Genomic DNA, 20,414 nt, shown 5'->3' with positions numbered 1-20,414 from the left:
TTTTTATCTAGTCTGACCTATCACAGACGTTCATTCGCCATAACATTGCGTAAAAAAGAATTTATTTTATAATAGCTCGAAATCTGAAGAAAAATATGTGAAAGAACGATCTCATATAATGTATGCTCGCAAAGCAAAGGCTAATGGACTTATTAAACACAGTCTAATATAGCGTAACGAATCGTTGCTAAGAAACTCTCAGCGATTTCAACTCGCTTATAAATAGCACCACGCGATCAGTTTCATTATCAAACGTGAAGCGTTATATTAGTGTTAACTTTTGATAACAATTGACTCTAACAATTGGCGCTTTAGTTTGTGCTTGACTAAATAAGTTTGTATCGTTAGTACATACTTCAACAAATCTATGTAAAATACACGAAAAAGATTGAAGTTACAAAAGCGACTTTCTACTGCTGGTTCTGCTAAGTCTCCAATCATTAAAGGTATGATCGGTGTGCATCAACGTTTTGACAAATATTGTTTTTGTTACATTATTAAAAATTATAATTGCCAATTTTACTGTCTCTCGTAAATACCGAGGCGTACTTTGCAATTTTTTCAACACCAATTTAAGATAGTTTATTTTTTGGTGGAAGTTTAAATATGTTTTTACAATTAATGCTATACTTGTCGACGTTTAAGCATATAAGCAAGTTTTATTGAATATTCTAAAGTTACGTGCTTCTTGTTAATCTTAACATAATAATATGAAACACAAGATTAGCTGCTTCCGTTTGTGATTGTTATCTTAACCTACAAGTATATTTAAAAAACCAAAATAGCAACAACTATTTTTTAAGCTCAGTATTAGTGTTTTTCAATACATGGTCGTGTGTTCTGCTAAGAGCATTTAAACTTTATTGTTTATACAAACATAGACAATACATAGATTTGTATAACCAATCAAGTAATAATCATTAAGTAATCATTATCAAGTACTAACCTAATTATCAACTAATAGTAAGCCACACGTAGGCCGATATAAAACAGAACCAACAGTAAGCTGCTAGATACATATTGTAGCAATTAGAAAAATTCAGAGAGTCAACCAAAGTAAAACTATATATTGAAACATTTTTTGCCATTCCATAATGCACGTGCGGATTCGTTTGGCATTGCCTTCTCCTTTAATTCTAAAAATGTCTATTGTTTATTTGAAATTTCCTATGTGTTTTTAGATATGCGTTAATAATTTTATTTAATTTTGAGTCCGCATTTATTAGAGCATTAGAGAAATTTCAATATTCCTACTATGTTTATGATACGGTAAGCATTTGACTACCTACAGCTAGCGATGACGAATCCAGTTCTATACGAGTGGGTGTTTACATTTCACATGTTTAATAGAAAAGCTGAATATTATGTGCAAGGCTCTATATTGTTAACTTCTTGACTCCAGAATCAGCTCCTTTGGTTAATTATTATTAACTCGGTGTTTGTGTCACAACACTTTTTTAGATAGAAGAACAGATTATACCTATCTCTTCCTTTTCCAATAGATCAAAGGTCATCGCTCCACAGTAAAAAATGGTAGACAGAGAGGGTGGTGATAACTCTTCACAAGTGTATAAAGACACAACTGAAGCGATTAGCTCACACGCATCTGGAGATGTGAGCACTGACTCTGTACAAGGAGTGAAGTTAAAACGAGAACTCGGTCTTGTTGGAGCGGTTGCTTTAATAGTTGGCACAATCATCGGTAGTGGGATATTTGTGTCGCCTACTGGTGTGCTGGAAAAGACAGGATCGGTAATAAAAACACACACCGTAGTCGATAATAAGCAAATATTTTGCTAATTGCGTGTCAATGGTTATTAACTCACGCTTCGGCTCTACACTCTTGATTGTCTGCTTGAGTTGATTAATCAGTCTAAAAACCAATAATCTGCTTTTTTCCTGCTGAGAGTAATTGAGTTCATTTGGAGGCTGCCGGAAAACTTCAGTGTGTTTGTAGCTATCCAGTATTTGATGTGTTATTATTCCTAGCTAGAATCTACCATTTTTTAATTTTTCTCCATGCTGACAGGTTGGACTGTCGTTAAGTGTTTGGGCATTCTGCGGGCTGCTGTCGATGGTTGGTGCTGTCTGCTATGCCGAGCTTGGTACAACCATAACCAAGTCTGGTGGAGATTATGCCTATCTCTATGAGGCCTTTGGACCATTGCCAGCTTTCTTGCAGCTTTGGGTAGGGAACAAAATTATCTATTTCACTTTTTGTACTACGGACAGCTTGTGTTTACAAGCAAACCAATGGGTTTGTACTGGATTCGATCTGTTGGCATTGTTTATTCCTACACACGTATGAGTTGAAAGCGTGACAAAGACCAAACTGGAATAAAGGAATTTTTATTGTGGCTTTATTTGCTTTGAAAATTGGCGGCATTGAAGGAGCAAATCAAGAAGAGGTTGTATAGCGTGAATAAGCAGAGCCTGTCTGTCTCAGTCGCTGCTCTTTTAATATGACATCATTTCCACTTTATAATCAAAGTCATCAGCAATGATGAGTTTTTATCTCACCTCACGGTATGATACCGCATCAATTTTAGCAGCACCTAAAATGTGTCGCAGTCCAGTTTTTTTCATTCTTTCAAATCAAATTAACCTGCTAATTTTTACGTTATTGTTCACCGGTGAAATGTTTCACATACTATGCTGACCACTTGAGATAGATTACACTGTAAGAACGTAAAAAAGGAGAAAGCACTGATGGGCTACTGATTGAATTACGAAAGGTAGACATGTCGAGCACATGTGGTAGAAATTAATGATGCTTTCGTAGATTACCTTAGTTAGCCCTGATACTAGCTGAAACTGGTTTGGCGTACAGACATGCATTACATCAGCCGCATTGCATCAGCTTCATGTTTGAATACAGGAACTACTGTTGCTATAGTATTATCCAACTGAAAGGAATGACCAACATTGCAAATCAATGTCGAGTTTGTTGATTGGCCAAAGGGGCGTTAGTGATTACCTTAGCCAACAGTCATTAGATTTATATTTCTTGTTCTTGTCTTTTGTGTAAAAGCATTTTAAGAGTCATATATATCGTGATTTCCGGGCATTGTGTTGACTCTTTTATCACAATGGGAACATAAAGATTGATTCGCTATGAAAAAGACGCCTATATACTTGGCAAACTGCCAGACATTGCATAGTAAGGCTTATTACAATATTATTTTATGACATCAATGTCACCTGCTCAGCCTGTCAGCTATTTTAAGTGGATGTTAAAATGTTTTAGCATTGTATTGCAACATCATTGTATGCAGACCAATTATGACAATTTGATGAATATGCTCCGTTTGAAAAAAGACACCATTTGACAACTGTTTGACTTTCTGAGAAAGGTCGTTCAACTCTCCATGTTGTATCAAAAGATTTGACAGATAGGCTCACTAGGTTTTTATAGATATATACAAAACACTCCTTAGTTATTATGGATTGCTGTTTATACACTTTTTCTCACTTGGTCTGTGAACTAAAATATCAAATATATGTTTTTGCTCTTCTAAATTTATTGAATTATATAGCTACATTTATGTAGCTATATGCTCTTATTTTTATTAAATTTCAGTGGCAGCTGCAAGTTCTCTTTTTAACTTTCTGTTTTCAGTGCCTTATACAGACAGATTTATAAATATCGCCTAATTGTGTTTTGCGCAGGTAAATTTAATAGTGATTCGACCAACTGCTCAGGCCATTGTCTCACTCACCTTTGGCTACTATATTGTCAAACCCGCATTCTCCTCATGCGAACCTCCCAAAATGGCCGTCAGCTGTCTAGCTGCCTTCTGCATAAGTGAGTATTTGGTTCTCCCAACAGGCAGGTCATGTTCAGTGTTTAAAAATTGATTTTACGAAACTTTTTATGATGCTCCTCCATGTTGAGTAAAAAATTTCCAGGACTGCAAGAGTCTAGGACCTACAGTCAGCGAGTGTTTGGGTGCTATCAGTTGCAAGCTTAGGGCGGGGGAGAGGGTTACATTCTCGCTGACGCAGTTGAACTTGACTAGTATTATGAGTATCTCACTCATCTTCAAACTAGCTGGTGAAAAGATAAGATTGGGTTTGCTGAACACGAGTCGTAATTGCATGGAGTATTGATTATAGGAGCATAACCAGTGTATGTTGTCATTTTATCGACTTCTGTTTGCTAACTGGTTATGACGACTTACCGCAAATCCTTAAATCCTTCAACATATAAGACAAACATCGGTTTCCGTTTTGTGGCACCCAACATACTACATGAACCATCGTATGTTTCAGTTTATAAACTTTCTGTTACTACAACCCACAATTTACTATCGTAACTCATTTGCAATATTGTTAGATTACCAGATTAAAACACTTTTGTTGAACTCACACAACAATTGACGATTTCTGTTTTTTGTTTTTTTTCTTTTGTTACGTAATGAAAAACGTCATTTTGTTGATGATGCTGTTGAAAACTACTGCAAATAAGAAGTTATGCACATATACATATACCCTACAGGATGAAAGTATTCGATGGATTTAATAATTCGCGAGTTCGCGTACAGTCAAATCCGCGAATTATTAAAATCTGCTAATAATTAGTTTTATTTTTAACACAAGGGAGAATAACTACTACCTCAAATTAAAAACTAGCCGCTAGGCAGAGTTAGTAAACGTAGCTGAGTTCCAAATTCATTTAAAATCTTTGCCGCGGCTTCATTTCCCATTGCCAATGCATCACACTTCTTTACAAAATTATTCAAAGTTGTCACAAGTTATTTGGAATTCGGTACGACATCGTCATCGAAAAAATCTCCTTCAGTTCTTTACGTTGAAAATACTCATAACTTACCACAAGTTGTTGGTTCACCAAAAGCCTCTGAATCGATGAACATTCATGAAAACCTCTGAATGCAGCCAAAAATTTATAGCTTAGCATGATCGACATAAAATTCTTAGCTAAACAGAAGCCTGAAGGCGTGGTATATGCATATGAAGATTTTACTCTATTGCTAGCTGCTTTCACGGATTAATTTATTCGCGAATAATTGGATCCATGAATATGCTTGAAAAGACAATTTTCGCAAAATTCAACTCCGCGAATAATTTCATCCTGTAGGGTATACATACAGCATTTCCAAATTCGTCACGCATACCTAGAAAGAGACACATAGAGAATGTTGAAAAATATCTTTGCAATCTTTTAGTCTTGTTCGTATCCGTAAATGTGGAGTTATCTTCTACTTGTAGCTTTTAATACTCTGTCATTGGCGCAACATTTACTCTATAGATTAGAGGATGATTGTTGATAAATCCGATAAAATGTTCTCAGCATTTACTGGATATATTTGTTATGGAATAAATGCTCAGTTATTGTAGCTGTTATTTTAGTTATTTTCAATGATGTATCGGGAGGCACACTCAATGAGCCCTAATTAACTCAGTTATCATATTTCTGTGCATACGCTAATCAAGGCAGAAGCCAGCACAGGTTTTAGATTAGAATCTGTTTACCCCATACAAGTACCCTGTATATGTACCCTGCATACGTACATACCGTATACGTATATACATGTATGTACAGGTACATATACGTATATATACATACGTATATGTACCCCATATATGTACCTCATACGCCTGGAGAATCCAAAAACCCCAAGTTGCTTACTCGCTCGTCGTAGTACAGTATACATTATAATGTAAGACTTGTATACCAACAGCCGTGGAGTGCTGGTTACTATGACTAATACTTTGCACACATCACTTTGTAGTTACTCTTACTGTGATCAACGCAGTGAGTGTGAAGGTGGCCTCAAGAGTACAGACTCTGTTCACAGCAGCCAAGTTGGCAGCACTTATGATAATCATTATTGCAGGAATAGTAATGATAGCCCAGGGTGAGTATTCTTCAACAACAGCCATCTCTTTCATTAGCCTAAAATTTGTTATTGTTTTTGTGCTTTTCTAGTCATCGTTAATAGACTATATTCATTTTAAACTTTTCTTTTTGAAAAGTGATTTTACTTTGGCACCTGAAGATCTGATTGGTCACTTTCATAGCTACCGTTAGCCCTGATGCGTACTTGTTTAAAAAGTGTGTTAGGTTAGTGGGAGGGCTCTATACTGTTAGCAAACATTAGCGGAATGTCTTTGAAAACGATGTACATTGTGTGAATAATTTGAAAATTTGAGCTGTATAGGTTTGCTCTGACAATATAGGAATAATAATGTATACAAGCCTTTACAAGCTCTTTGGATATTTGCCAGCCGAGACTTAGTTAGCTCTGAAAATCAATAAAGCTTCACATAGAACAGGTTTGTTAAGGCCATATACACTTCACATCAAGAATAGAGTATTTCTGTTGAATGAATAATTCTTGATTAATAGATAACCCAATTACGAGCATGGCTACCTGCTGCAACGGCAGATCAATAATCCAATTTTCATTCCTCCCGCTGCCGTGCACATGTACTGTAGGATGGATGTTTGTAGCCTTTCCACAACAAATCTATCTGACATAAAAATGTTGTAATGTTCAAACCATCACCATAGCAGTCCGTTGGTGCAACAGTGACTAGTTCCATTTTAGTTTAACCCATCATCTCCTCCGTTTTACGTTTCTTACCTCAAATTTCTGAGTACGATTTGGATCTTTAGGAAGGATCCAACTCATGCTCGGCAATTTGAGACAATGATCAGTGATTGTAAACAGTTTTACTTGCAACTATTAACATTTGTATTTACTCTAGTTTGTTTTTCCCACCATATGTAAGGGATTACTACCCTTAGCTGTTGTGTTGAAGTGTATGACTCATCAAAAAAGTATCCAATCACTTAATGGCTGTGCAGGGCCTTTTAAAAATTGGCGGTCCATTCAGTTCCTCCTTCAGCACCAGTTACTACTAGTGTCTTCATGTACAATATGAACCCTTCTATGTAATCAATATGTTATAATGAGTTACAAAAAGGGTCAATCTCTCACGAACTAGAGATGAGTGCAAACTTTCTCTATATTTATTCCCTAGATAATATCATAATATGACTTCTTCATTCAACTTGAATAGACATTCATTGTCTCGACTGCTGAAATAGATTGTAGTCTTAACGAGCCAACGAGTGCAGCGATGCTTGTGTTCAGCTTCTGTGCCAGAGCAATAGTTATTAACCTTGTCACCATAAATAGATTCTATTCTGTTGTTTATGCACTAGAGCTGTGTTGTTCCTTTTGTCACATTGTAAGAGCATCGCTGTAAAGCTCTCCGTCTATATATATAACTCTCAAAATCTGTAGTTCAGTTTGTCCAGCTATAGCTATTAAACTATTGGAATGATGAATCCGTATTGCAGAAGATTTGATCTCAGAACCTCCCATTCACCAGGCAAATATCTTACCAATTTAGCTACGTGAAATTGATGGAGTCATTGGGCAATATATGTCGCTATGTGGGTGAAAATATGCTACCGCTCTCCGTTACGGCGCAACATCATTTTATGTATTAGTAAAAGCCGTAGGTAACTAACTTACTTAAATTAGTCATTGGCAATGTGCCAAGCTAATGGCAAGTGGCAGGCAACTACATTATAAGCTGGTTTTTAATACTCGTGCAACTCCGGGCATTCCTCTAGTAACATAATAAAACTGACTTGGCTCCGACGGATGTGATACTCTGCTGCCCACTACAGTATGAACTGTTACTTTGCTATAGTACCTGTAATAATAATATATCATACTATACGAAGATATAATATAAAATATTATAATATAATATATAACTATTGTCCTAAATGAAGTGTTAAATACCTTAGGTATCTGCCTTGGTAGAGTTCTTTGACACTTTTACCTGATGCAAGAGTGGTCGACGAAGGACGTGGAAGAAGCTGTCACAGCTACAGTAGATGTAAACTCTTTTTTTAACTGACTCACTTTTTAAATCTTTTTGCTTCAATATAAAGTATAAATATGTCATGTTAGGATGTTATGTTCTAATATGAAATCAGTGTTTGTTATCAGAGTTTGTGCCGTCCTTGAAAAACAAATAATAACTAAAACTAACAAATCTTCTGTTTACTGGATAAGAGTTGAAGGCAGATGGTAGAAAGCTAAGTTTTTTAAAAACTAGTTTTAATACTTATCCAAATAACTTTATTCAGATAATAGCAATGAGGAATGGTGATGTATTTTTTAATCGTTCAAATCGCTGCCTCACAGACTACCGCTGACATGATTATTATTAATACATTTAATGTGTGGATGTTTTGATTAGACTATTCAGGTATTCAATATTTAACACTTTCGATGTGTTAACATCAGTTGTGTTTCTTGTTAACAACTGTTAACAGAGTTTTCATCAGAGACATTTGTAGTAATTGATGATAGTGCCCTTCTAGTCTGCCTCTTTTAACCTAACTTGACGTTTTGAGAAATATTTTATGTCTTCCCTGAACTGCTTGCGTTTTCTATAGTAACTCAGTTCATCTCACAAATAGTGATATACTTATTCTCCCATAATGTAAACATTAGTATACGCGGGTTCAACCCCCGTATGATACAGCCTTTTTTATCAACTTTCCACTGTGGCTGTGGACTGACAAACACGTCTCTTATTATAATAAAGATGTTAGCTCAGGAGTCAGGAACCTTTTTGACTGAGACAGCCAAAAAGCCAAATGTTTCAAAATTGAATTCTAGCAGAGCCATATGTATATTTTGAATCTCGAAAACATAAAATGGAAAAGGAAGACCAACAAATTTAGTACGTTTGAACAATTTTAGAGTATAAGAAAAATTGATTTATTTTTTCCGTTTATTTTGTATTAACTAACAAGCCATTTGAACAAAATAAATTCTACATGTACATTCATTTACAACGGTTTGCTTATTTTTTTTAAAGAGCAAATTCTACTCTGAAAAGTAATACTAATAGCAAATATTTTGTATGTCTAAAAAAAAGCAAAACAACAAAATATTTTACAAAAAAGCGGTACTACCTGTTCGTCAAACAGAACTTTCGTCGATACTCCAACTCGCAACATTCAGATTGGTGGACCGACACTGTAATACCTGCACCAATCGATCGCCTTCAGGTATTGATTAACAATTGCGAAGCTACTTATTCTTTGTTTTGTCGACACATATGACGATCTATTACGACAAACTAAATTTTATGGAAGTTGTATAACGTATATGTATAACAGTTATAACGCTATATGCACATTGTTTTTTTTCAAAAGTGCGGCAAAATAGATTATCATTCAAATCAAAATGGAGAGTTTGTCGGACTTGATGCTTCACGCTATATGGAATTTTTTACATAATAGGAAGCAAATAAATCCTTTACATTAGCCAAAATTTGCGTTATATGAAGTATACGTTATAGGAGCGTCTACTGTATTATGTTAACTAAATTAACAGCAAAAATATGAATTATTTTTTCCACTGATTTATCAAAGAGCCAGATGCAATCATCAAAAGAGCCACATATGGCTCGAGAGCCACAGGTTCTCTACTCCTGAGTTAGATTATAAATATAATTCCTTCGTTGTGGCTATCACATTATGTTATTAACACCTAAAGGTCACTAAAGGTCAGCTTGGTGATGAAATCATTTTCTCTCTACTTGTTAGGAAACGTATCCAACTTCAGAGAGCCATTCAAGACTTCCATCTGGGACGTGGAAAGTATTTCACTCTCCATTTACTCATCCCTCTTCTCTTACGCTGGATGGTAGGTGTGACTGAGTCAATCATTCTTTTGTACGAGTAGCCTGAGAGATGGTCAGACTGCACGCCCATGTGTATCATGGATCACTCATAATGCAAATGGGAGAATTGTACGACAATAATTCTCTAGTATTTTAGGGCAGTTTGCTGGGTTATAGCTTACAAAAATAATACAGAAATTGGTGAGAAGCAACATTTTAGATGAGGACTCAGTGTACTCTTGACCGGAGCCAGGCTTTCTACACGTATCATAGTTATAGATATATAGGAGATCAATGCTGACTATTACAGGGTACCTGGTAGCTCTCACTGCAATAGTTGCATATAATACCATTAATACAAAGCTTCATCCCTTGTTAGAGCTCTTAACAAACGCTGCCATAGACCACACACAAAGCTTTTGGAAAATTTTCCAACACAAGTAAATGTGTTACTAAAACCATATGTACGTTGGGAAAGTGACACTGTGTAGAATTTATCAGAGCGCTTATGTTGCTCTTTCCTATGTTCACAGGAACTTCCTAAATGTGGTCACCGAAGAGATCAAGGACCCAGAAAAAACACTTCCTAGAGCGATCTACATTTCACTGCCAATCGTCACCTTCGTCTATGTTTTGTCTAATGCCGTCTATTTCAGCAAAATGGATGTAGACACCATTCTGGCTTCTCCAGCTGTCGCTATTGTAAGTAGTCTATTACCGCTGCGGCAAAGGCAGCACCCTAATAACCAATTTACCTTCTCCAGGAATGCTTTAGGGGTCTACCGTTACTAAATATAGAAAAGCATTCTTTGACAGCTTTTGTAGTCATACCAGCTCACCTTTGAAAAATTAAGATAATATTTTTGTTACATTGTATACTTGCGAGAAAGAACCCTGTTCATTAGCCATGCCGTTCCAACTCCTTTTTAGTGTTGTCCTCTCATGCGTAGATAATAGATATTATCTTGCTGTTGACAAAAGATATGCTACATAATCTATGGCCAAAGTCTTTTAGTCAAACTTGCTATTGAAATATCAGTCTTTCATCACATTTGTGAAGTGAGTGTAAAGATCTTTCTTGTACAGATAACATGATTACATTGTATACTTTTAGCAATGTTGGCTTAGTTGTTGCACGTGTTAAGGAGCTGAATGTACTAAGAAGTTGAATGTTTGTGTCTGTATTCAGGTTTTTAACATATTTAGGTGCTGAGTTGCTGGCTTATTCAAGAGTTCATATGTATTTATGTGTTGAATGTATTTAGATTACGATTCTGAATAGTTTAGGTGTTGAGTCCATGTGAGTTGAGGTGTTAAACGTATTTAGGTGTGGTGTGTTTTTAGGTGTTGTGTGCACCTTACTGCGAGTGAAGAAAATTGTGTTTGTAGACATTTGGTGACACATTCTTGGGTGTCATGTCGTGGATAATGCCTGTTTGTGTGGCCCTTTCTTGTTTTGGAGGAGTGAACGGTCTGCTTTTCACTTCCGGAAGGTAATTTCTTGTTTAACGTTTTGTCATTGTCTTCTGTCTAAACCAACTTGCTGTTCGTGTCTAACATCATCTTAGTGGTTAAATACAAATGGGAGGGTGAAAGACAGAGGGTCTGGGAACCAAAGAAGAGATTTTGTCTATTTTACACAAACACCAACTTAAATCTGTAATTTTTTTGTATAATACTGTAAAATATATAAAAACTGCAAGCAATAGCATAGTTACTCTATTGTCCTGGCCATTTTTACATTCAAAATTGGCTCAAATTCCATTTGTTTTAGTATTTTAATTTTCTTTCATTGCCAAGTCTTACTTGAGCTGATTTAGCTGCACTTCGGGCGAATCACAGTGTTGCCATTTATGCATAGACACAAAAAATACAAGTATTTGAGTATATCTATGAATAACTCTATTAAGGCTTCAGCTCATAGCATTGCATATCATGGCTTGGTCAATTCTGGTTTGTGATTAAAATGGTAGATACATGAGTATGACTAAATATTTTGTTAGACTAAACTTTGTGGGAGCTCGAGAAGGTCATCTGCCAGAATTTCTGGGAATGATTCATGCGAAGAGACTTACACCGCTGCCGGCTATTCTGATTACTGTAAGTAATTCCTTATGCCTTTTACTCATAATTGAAAGTATATTTGTACTTTTCCTGATTTCCTCTAACCAGACACACGAGCTTACTAGGATTAACTAAAGCATGTTAATAGCCATCCATTAATAACATGCCTTGCGCAAATGAGTGCTTCGCATTTCCTGCAATGTTTTCACCATCTGTTCCCTTTGTCTGTTCATCGGCAATGGCAGTGAACCTGTAGTGCAACTTTACATGTGTGTACAATCTGTGGAATTGTCTGCCTTTTCTTTTGTAATCCTCTATAGTGCATTTACGGTAAGTTCAGAGTCAGTCTTAATTATATCTTTTAAATGGAATAGAGATATGAACTCTTATCACCGGTCAATCGTGCCATTCAGAGTAAATTAGACCATGAGACACAAATTAAATTAAGAAAAGTAAAATAAAATTATGAATATTGGAAGAAAAAGACGTTCTATAATGTAAATTGGCAAAGTGTTGGTGTCTGGTATCAGGTGTAGTGGATTTTTTGGAAAAGTAAGAAAGTAATGGTCAGGCAGATTGGAGATACGATCTGAGTATTTTAGAAAGCAAATATGTAATAACACAGTTAGCTCCTCAGCATTTAGAAGCTGACCATAACTGTCCATATCAAGTAGCACAACTCTGAAGCATAATTTTTAAAAACGTTCTAATTTCTCTTCATCAGTATTTGATGCACCAGAATATTAGTTATATATTATAGACATTTAAAGTTCCTTTGTTTTAGGTTTTATCTTCAAATTTTAATGTTCATTATCATCATTACTAAATTTGTTACTGCGATTCGCATCTTCTCTTCGAAGCAGGTGACTGCCTTGAGCTCTCCAAGGGGAAAACACAACCCTTTTTTTTCACGCTTTATTTTTGGTTCTAAAACTTTTCTCATATTAATGCATATCCTAGCAAGGCTGACTCTTGTATTATCCCAAATAATAGATTAATCGCAAAAATGGCGAGAAAAGACGCGATCCTGTTTTGATTGCTCCGATCACAGTTGGGATCTTCGTTGCTTATATGTTCCATACACAGTCTTAAAACTTCCTCTTCTAGGTGCTGGCATATTTTTTACATTTTCTTTTTTTCTCTCGCCGTATTGACATCAAATGTAGTAGCTGACTTTAAGAACGCATTATCTACCCTATTTTCTCAAATGGTGTCTGATTTCCTTTTTTCTATGCGCATAAGCATTAAAATCCCAAAAACTCCCTACAAGACTCTGTGCTTAAGTTTGATATCATGTGTTAAAATAAGGTAGATCAAAAATTTTCATGTGTCTGGAGAGTACAGCTTACAACAGAAACGTTCATGGCTAACTTTATACATTCACAGAGACAGTCTCAATTCTCTGCTTACACATTCTCACCATTGGCAAACTTTTCCTATAGTCTTGACAGAGTACTCAGCATTGAGTGTTAGACCCTCTTTCTACAGCCACTCCTTTCTACATCCCCTCCTTTTTACATCCACTCCTTTCTTTGCTCTGCTCACCTTATTACATGTAGTTTCAGTTTCTCAAGATAGTTGTACCACCTGTCAATCACAAGTTGTTCCTAGGTCTTTCGGGTTCTTTTTGTATTATTATCACCATCACTATTATTATTATTTTTAATATTACTATTATTGTATGTAGCTATATATTATTATCGTTAAGATATATATAGTATTATATGTAGCCATATATTATTATAATTAAGATATATATATAGTATTATATGTAGCCATATATTATTATAGTTAAAATATATATAGTATTATATGTAGCTATATATTATTATAGTTAAGATATATATAGTATTATATGTAGCCATATATTATTATAGTTAAGATATACATAGTATTATATGTGCCGGAGTAGACTGACAATTTGCTAGAAATATTATTTTACATTTGTTGTCACAAGTATCATTTTTTATGGCCATCATTTGTAGCAAACTTAGAAATGTAGTTGCATGATATACTAGATCATTATTTTTTCTTGCAACTAATATTTGTATTTCATACCCACAGGGAGCTATCTCGCTGGTCATGCTAATTCCCAATGATATATACGGTCTCATTAATTATATGAGCTTTGTACAATGGCTGTCAGTAGGAGGCTCCATCTTTGCTATGGTGTATCTGAGATGGAAGCGACCCGACATGCATCGACCAATCAAGGTATATTTTAGGAATTACAGTTTTTTGGTTTTAATTTGGGTACTCAACATATTAAGGATACTAATCATTGATGTTGATAAATTCTGTTATTGTTATTGTTCTCGTGGAACCTTTATAAAACAAGGATTTAGGTTGTTACCATATCCAGGGCAAAAAGGAAATAAATTGGTATCCGTACAAAGTATAAACTGGTAAACTTTGTACAAATGTGACCAGAATGCTTTATCTTTCATTCCTGAAGCCATTAAATTCGTAATGAAAAGCTTTATGCCTGTAATTAAAAAATCAATTTAAGAGATAGGTCATTGGTTTTGTTCTTTGAATGAATTTGACACAGCATTTTCACAGCATTCTTATATATATATATATATATATATATATATATATATATATATATATATACGAGATGAATGCCCGGCATTGCCTGGATAATAAAAAAGTCTTTGAACAAAAAATTTATTTTTATTTAACGTATACAACATTTATGTTTTTAACTTTTAAACTTCAAATGATGAAAAATTCTTTTTTGTGCAGTTCAAATAAATTGAAAGAAAAGACAACAACTGTAAGGATTTTCAAACTTTTTCAAACAACTGTAACTTTTAAATTTCATCTCATGAAAGAAGTGTTTTGATGAAATAAATTAGGAGAAAAAATAAAACTATAAAGGTGTTTAAATGTAAATGTGAAGTCATTAGCAAGTAATGGCTAAATGTAGTCTGCTGTGCTATGGTTATAATAAAAAATTTGGTATACAGTTATATGATTTTAGTTCGTTTTAGTGTTGGCTTCATAAGGCAAAAATATCGTATAAACATATGGAGTAGTATAAAAACTCATAGTAATTGTCTAATGCAATTACCTTCTGGTAAAAATCATCATCATTAAAAAGTAGTAACAAAACAATATGTTAACTTTAGTAACTATAGTAAACTACAATAACTTTAGTGCATTTTATGGTTATGATCTGCAAGAAAATGTAACATTACAATGTACTACGTGCAGAGTTCTTACTTTCGAGACAGACGCGTAACATAAACGCTGAATATAACTTATATGAATTTAGCTTCCTAAAAACATACTTGAAGAAAGTTTTACCGTTTTAGTAAACTTTTAACTAAAATTTTATTACCTACGTGTATCTGCTTGCGAATCCGTTTTTACTATAAGCATAACATAAGTATGAGCTTAAGTTAACCGTAACCATAGCAATCACCAAAGTTTAATTTGACAGAAATTCTTATTGATATCATATGGCGAAAAACAAATTTGCCCTAGTATGGCAAGGATGAAAAAGCATCGTGTTTCATAGTCAAGCAAAAAATATTTTATAACGCGAGCATCGTAACCCGTGGGCGCAATGTATCAATTAATACGTCATTTAGCATTTGCAATCGAGGAAAGGCTATGCGGTATATGATAAGACACTAGAATTCTAAAGACTGTGTAGCTCAGTGGTTAAACATGCGGTTAGAAACTTGTGGTTGTAAACGCTGTGTGTTCAAATCCAGCAATATGCGAGCTTTTCATTCCAAGATTTTAATAGCTGTAGCTGGGCAGACCAATTCACAGATTCACAAAATTACAAACTATATATATGTACCTATTATAGGTATATATATATATATATAGTTTGTATCTTATTTTTATTAAAAAGTTGCATCTCATAGTTTATAAAATGGTATATATATAATATATATACCATTTTATAAACTATGAGATGCAACTTTTTAATAAAAATAAGATTTACTTATGTATATATAAGTACCTCGTGTCACATAATTAAAGAACACATAGCGCTATTATAGGCGTACAACTACTTTCATAACACACTGAATAGAGTGTGAACAAACAAGTAAAACCTACATTTTGTAATAGATCATGTGACACACTTGAGCAAGAAGTCTGTTGACAGGGAGCAATGCAGGTCGTCAGACAGGAAATTACAAGGTGTCAGCATTATCCTACTAACTATTATAAAATTAAAATAGTTTCTATTTAACGGTAAGGGTAATGCAGCAAAAGGGGTCAAGGCCATTTAATAAGCAAAGATGAGACCCTATTTGATCAGTTAATGAGTTGAGTGAATTTAATTTAAGTGAAAGACTGTATTCTAGACTAATAGATAGTAGGTGTCTGCTTGAACTGGTTTGTCATGTGATAAATGATATAACCTATTACAGGTGGGAGTAATTGAACAGTATCTGAGTATGCTAATTTCCTTTATAATACTGCCTCAGGTGGAACGATTGGGTTGTTTTTAAAATCAGCCTTGATGTGATGACTCAGCTTGCATTAGGTGTGATCAGTACAGTAATTCCTAATTCTCGTGGTTCATCAAAGTGAAAGTCTGTAAAATAAACTAATAAACTCGTAATTGATAAAGTCACTTTTTTAATTGTAAGCATTTTTTTCTTTTTCTCAAGTTCATTAAACTATTTCGAGAGTCAGGAGTGTTCAAGAAGCATTATGAAGGATGTCACAAGCACTTTGCATTTTTACACTTCAGAAATGTAACAAGAAAACAGCGAACCATGACGACTGCTATCGTAATTATGCTTGAGGAGGGATCTCCCTGGGCCAGAGTATGAGAGAGTTTAATGCATTCTAGTTTTCACTATTATACTTTATAATCTTTATTGAATATTTTTTATCCAACGAAGTACTGAAACTACGAAAGCTGAACCACGAAGTAGCGAGGATTACTTTATAATTCCTAAAAAAATTGGTTAAAATAGAGCACATGCTTTGAATACATTTAAAATGGCTGTTCAAAGACATCTATTCTAACTGATATTGGAATTATCTGCTCTCTCCGTCAGAGTGGTTCATCAAGACAGCGAATTAGATATTCAGGAGGCACAATATCACATGTATGCAAAGTAATCTAGCTAGATGTATCGAGGCTCTGATTTAATATTTACCTCTATCATATTTTTATTGCAGTTCCACATTGCGGTACCAATAATATTCTTATTGGCTTGCACTTTCCTCCTGGTTGTTCCTCTCATCGCGGCACCACTCGATACTGGAATGGGTCTACTCATCACCCTCTCTGGTATCCCTGTCTACCTCGTTGGTGTGTCATGGAAAAATAAACCTAAGGTTTTCACCAAATTTGTTGGTACGTGCATTATCTACCCATTCTCTGTTTGGTCAACAGTTTAGGTTTTGAGCTTCTTTTTTTGGTAAGCTTATACAAAGTAAAATATGTAAAAAAATTGATATTTGTAAGATTTTTTAGTCGATAGAAATTTGAGCTAATATCGTGCTGTACTTTCCAAGGTATCTCTAGCATACAACATCCGCAGTTTCTTGAAAGAGTGTAAATTCTTAGGTGAAACTACTAGTAAAAGTTGAAAATTAAAAAAATACAAATTAGTATAAATTTTACTTATTTTAAATTAGTCAGATACACTATCGTTGTTTTTACTAACCAAACTCCGTTTTGTAAAATTTACACTTTCATGTGTTTTCAAGGCGAAGTAGCAGGACCAACTTTTTTTACTGATTACTAATTTGGTTTGTTACATAGACTGTTTACATAGCATCAAAACAAATACATTATATAATACTAGGTGTAAATACTTGCTGTTTTAATTAAAGTTGTAAGTTTCCAATCTATCAAATGAATTCAGCGAATTTCTGTGTACTCCTCTAAGAACTTTTGCTCCAGTGTACAAGTCTTGGCAGTCTTCACACAAAAAGCAGGTCTTTAAACAAATTAGCTGCACGTATAGAGATTTGAATGTATTTAGCATTTTAATCAAGGCTTTATGTCAACAAGTGCAGCTATTAGAGGCACTAGTACACACCCAGTCTAGTATGCTGTGAGAGATCATCAGGTGTAATAACTATGTACACAACTATTCTGTAATGCAGTAAGGTAGTTGAGTGGTGCAGTTAGTAGTCTGTCTGGCTGTTGAGCTGAATCTTTGAGTTTAATTCTCACCATATGCAGTGATTTTTCCTAATCTCTAAGCGTGGCTTTGGACATTATTATTATTAACATGGTTATTATTATAGTAATCATTAGCTATTATATTGATCATTCAAATGATGAATTTTACATCAACTTTTACACGCCGCAAAAAGTTTCACTGAAGTTCTATCAGTTAGCAAGTCTTGTCATATGAATTGATCTAGCAGATATGCATGTTATGTTAGCAGTTCATTGCCTACTATCTACTAAAGAATATAAGTGTTGTTAAATATTATTTTATTTGTAGCTGACTGCACAAAGATCGGGCAGAAGTCTTTTGGAGTTATTTCTGAAAAAGCTGACTAGTACAAGTCTAGTTTTAGAAACTCAACTATTGATAGGACCATTACTGTTTATTACTGTTTATACCTCGTATAATAAAATCATGTTTTAAGCATTTACACATATATACTTTACATAATAACATACATTAGTTCGCAGCTGTCAAGGTTGTTATTTGATTGATGAGTCACTGCCCGATGAGTCACTGCCTTTTTAGTGCAATCCCTTCGGTTATTTCTTGTTTATCGCATTTTATAGACCATTCTTGTTCTTTATATTCTTCCTTTCTTGCCTACTGATTTACATTGTTGGTTAGAAAATGTTTTGCATTAGCATTATATTGTATATTGTATATCACTTTTGTGTGTCTATCACCTCATAAACATTTGGGGCATTTTATTTAGAAATCGTTCAAAGCCAAACAATTAGGTAATTTTAGACCCTTGAATAAATATGTTGTTTTTAAAGTGCCATAATATTTTTAAAAAGTTTTGTAATACTGATAGAGATAATCGAGATAACAATCAGCTGAACAAGCTTTTGGACACACTTGATTTACAGCCTCAGAGCTGAACATATCAGTGTTTGATTCTGTCCGCTTTACCTTGTTTTTAATAAGTGAAATAAAGACACTGTATATTTGATGATTTTATTAGTCATTGTTTTACGCAAAATATATTGTATATATAGGTACACCCTTAATCATTCAAGTGTGTCTTACCTTTTGCTGTGGTATAATCATATTATAATAAAATTGCTATATCTTTATTATATTGCCTTCTAATACATGATAATTTCATGGGCTGACTTTTTGTATTTCTCTCTAAAAATAAGCTGATTTACACGCCGTAAGTCTTTGAGGCCTTAAAGGGTGTCAGATAGACCTCAGGCTAATAGACAAAAAGGGAATAAAGTATCAGTCAGTCTGTTTATCCAGACTTCTGCCTAAAACAGTTTCTGTTCTAGGGTAAGGTAAGTTCGAGTGTAGGCTACCTCGAGCTACTTAGTTGCTGGTAAAACTAATAGAGCCAGTCATGCTGGTCAGCATGTAGTCTCTCTTTCTGGTGGTGAACCAAATTTAGTACTATGTAGTTTTAACTTACATTTGTTTTTTAACTTACCTTTGTTTTTACTTACTTTTGTGTATACTTACCTTTGTTTTAACTTACCTTTGTTTTAACTTACTTTTGTTTTTACTTATCTTTGTTTATACTTACCATTATTTTTAGTCAGTATTTTGTAAATCTTGTGGTTTCTTGTTAGTTTTGGTTACCCGCATTGATTTGGACACATGAGAACTTCTAATGAAAATCTTTGCTTACAGTACAAAGCAGAAAAGATATAGTTTACAAGGTTATTCAGTGGACAAACTGTAGGCTTGTTGCGTTACTAGTTGGTGAAATCAGGCAAACAGGAAACACTGTTGACTTCATAACAATGTTAGTAAATCAGTAGGCTACTTACCTTTTTATTTCAAGTTACTAACTTGAGAAAAAAACTCTCGAATTTCATTTAATAACCTAATTTTTTTAATTCAATATCAGTGATAGCTTGAGGTCTACAAACATGATTCAATGAATGGTTTAAACTAGCAGTTGAAATTAATAGTGTTCACATTCAGAGGACAAGTATATCCATCCCCAACTCATACTATGTTTTGTCATAGTAAAACTAATGCAGGTTTCCTTAGAAAAAGCTGAAAAGTTTTTGAGTATTCTTAAACAAGTATAATACATGTATTATATTATACTTTATACATAATAGAAACACCATAAAAGATAATAGAATAGAATATAATAGAATAATAGAATAAAACTAAACTAGTACATTTTGCGTCTTGCAACAAAATTTTGCAGTATTGCAAGTCAACATAAGAAGTATAGTCAGATATCAAAAAACTAGTGTCTACAGTTTTTTGTGAATAAATCATCATGTTTGGCAAGTTTTCAAATAGAGAAAATTTAACACGAGATTCTTAGCCACGTCGTGAACTCTTCAATGACAAATTTTTTTCAAGATTACTGCGCACTAGCTGTTCCAAGCCAAGTAAAATGTTGGCCGTACAGTTTTAGTTAAAACATTCTCATAGCTCTTTACTAGTAGCGATAACAAATGACAAATATAATAAGGAGTTGTTTCCTTATTAGTTATAGCACAACTCCAGCTTCCACTGTAAATTAATGTACAT

The 20,414-nt window shown here is 34.2% G+C and overlaps 1 protein-coding gene across 1 annotated transcript; it reads left to right on the top strand.

The window, feature by feature from the left end:
* The first annotated feature begins 320 nt into the window (after nucleotides 1-320).
* LOC137385316 (Y+L amino acid transporter 2-like) lies at nucleotides 321-18,988 on the top strand. The gene is made up of 12 exons (XM_068071756.1): nucleotides 321-446; nucleotides 1,503-1,752; nucleotides 2,030-2,188; nucleotides 3,670-3,805; nucleotides 5,754-5,879; nucleotides 9,608-9,707; nucleotides 10,218-10,386; nucleotides 11,074-11,177; nucleotides 11,688-11,784; nucleotides 13,813-13,962; nucleotides 16,909-17,086; nucleotides 18,192-18,988. The coding sequence occupies exons 2-12, from the start codon at nucleotides 1,531-1,533 to the stop codon at nucleotides 18,248-18,250; spliced, it is 1,500 nt and encodes a 499-aa protein (XP_067927857.1). The 5' UTR covers nucleotides 321-446; nucleotides 1,503-1,530; the 3' UTR covers nucleotides 18,251-18,988.
* Nucleotides 18,989-20,414: the final 1,426 nt, after the last annotated feature.

This window comes from Watersipora subatra, chromosome 1 (genome assembly GCF_963576615.1).
Source record: "Watersipora subatra chromosome 1, tzWatSuba1.1, whole genome shotgun sequence".
Taxonomy (NCBI): Eukaryota; Metazoa; Bryozoa; class Gymnolaemata; order Cheilostomatida; family Watersiporidae; genus Watersipora; species Watersipora subatra.
Note: the sequence above shows the minus strand (reverse complement) of the source record. Positions and strands in the feature narration are given on the sequence as shown.

Bases quoted from the DNA above. Each gene is read 5' to 3' on its own strand.
- LOC137385316 (XM_068071756.1), top strand. From the start codon at position 1,531: ATGGTAGACAGAGAGGGTGGTGATAACTCTTCACAAGTGTATAAAGAC. The intron at 9,708-10,217 runs GTAGGTGTGACT...CTATGTTCACAG, and splicing joins CTCTTCTCTTACGCTGGATG to GAACTTCCTAAATGTGGTCA. The intron at 17,087-18,191 runs GTACGTGCATTA...TTTTATTTGTAG, and splicing joins GGTTTTCACCAAATTTGTTG to CTGACTGCACAAAGATCGGG.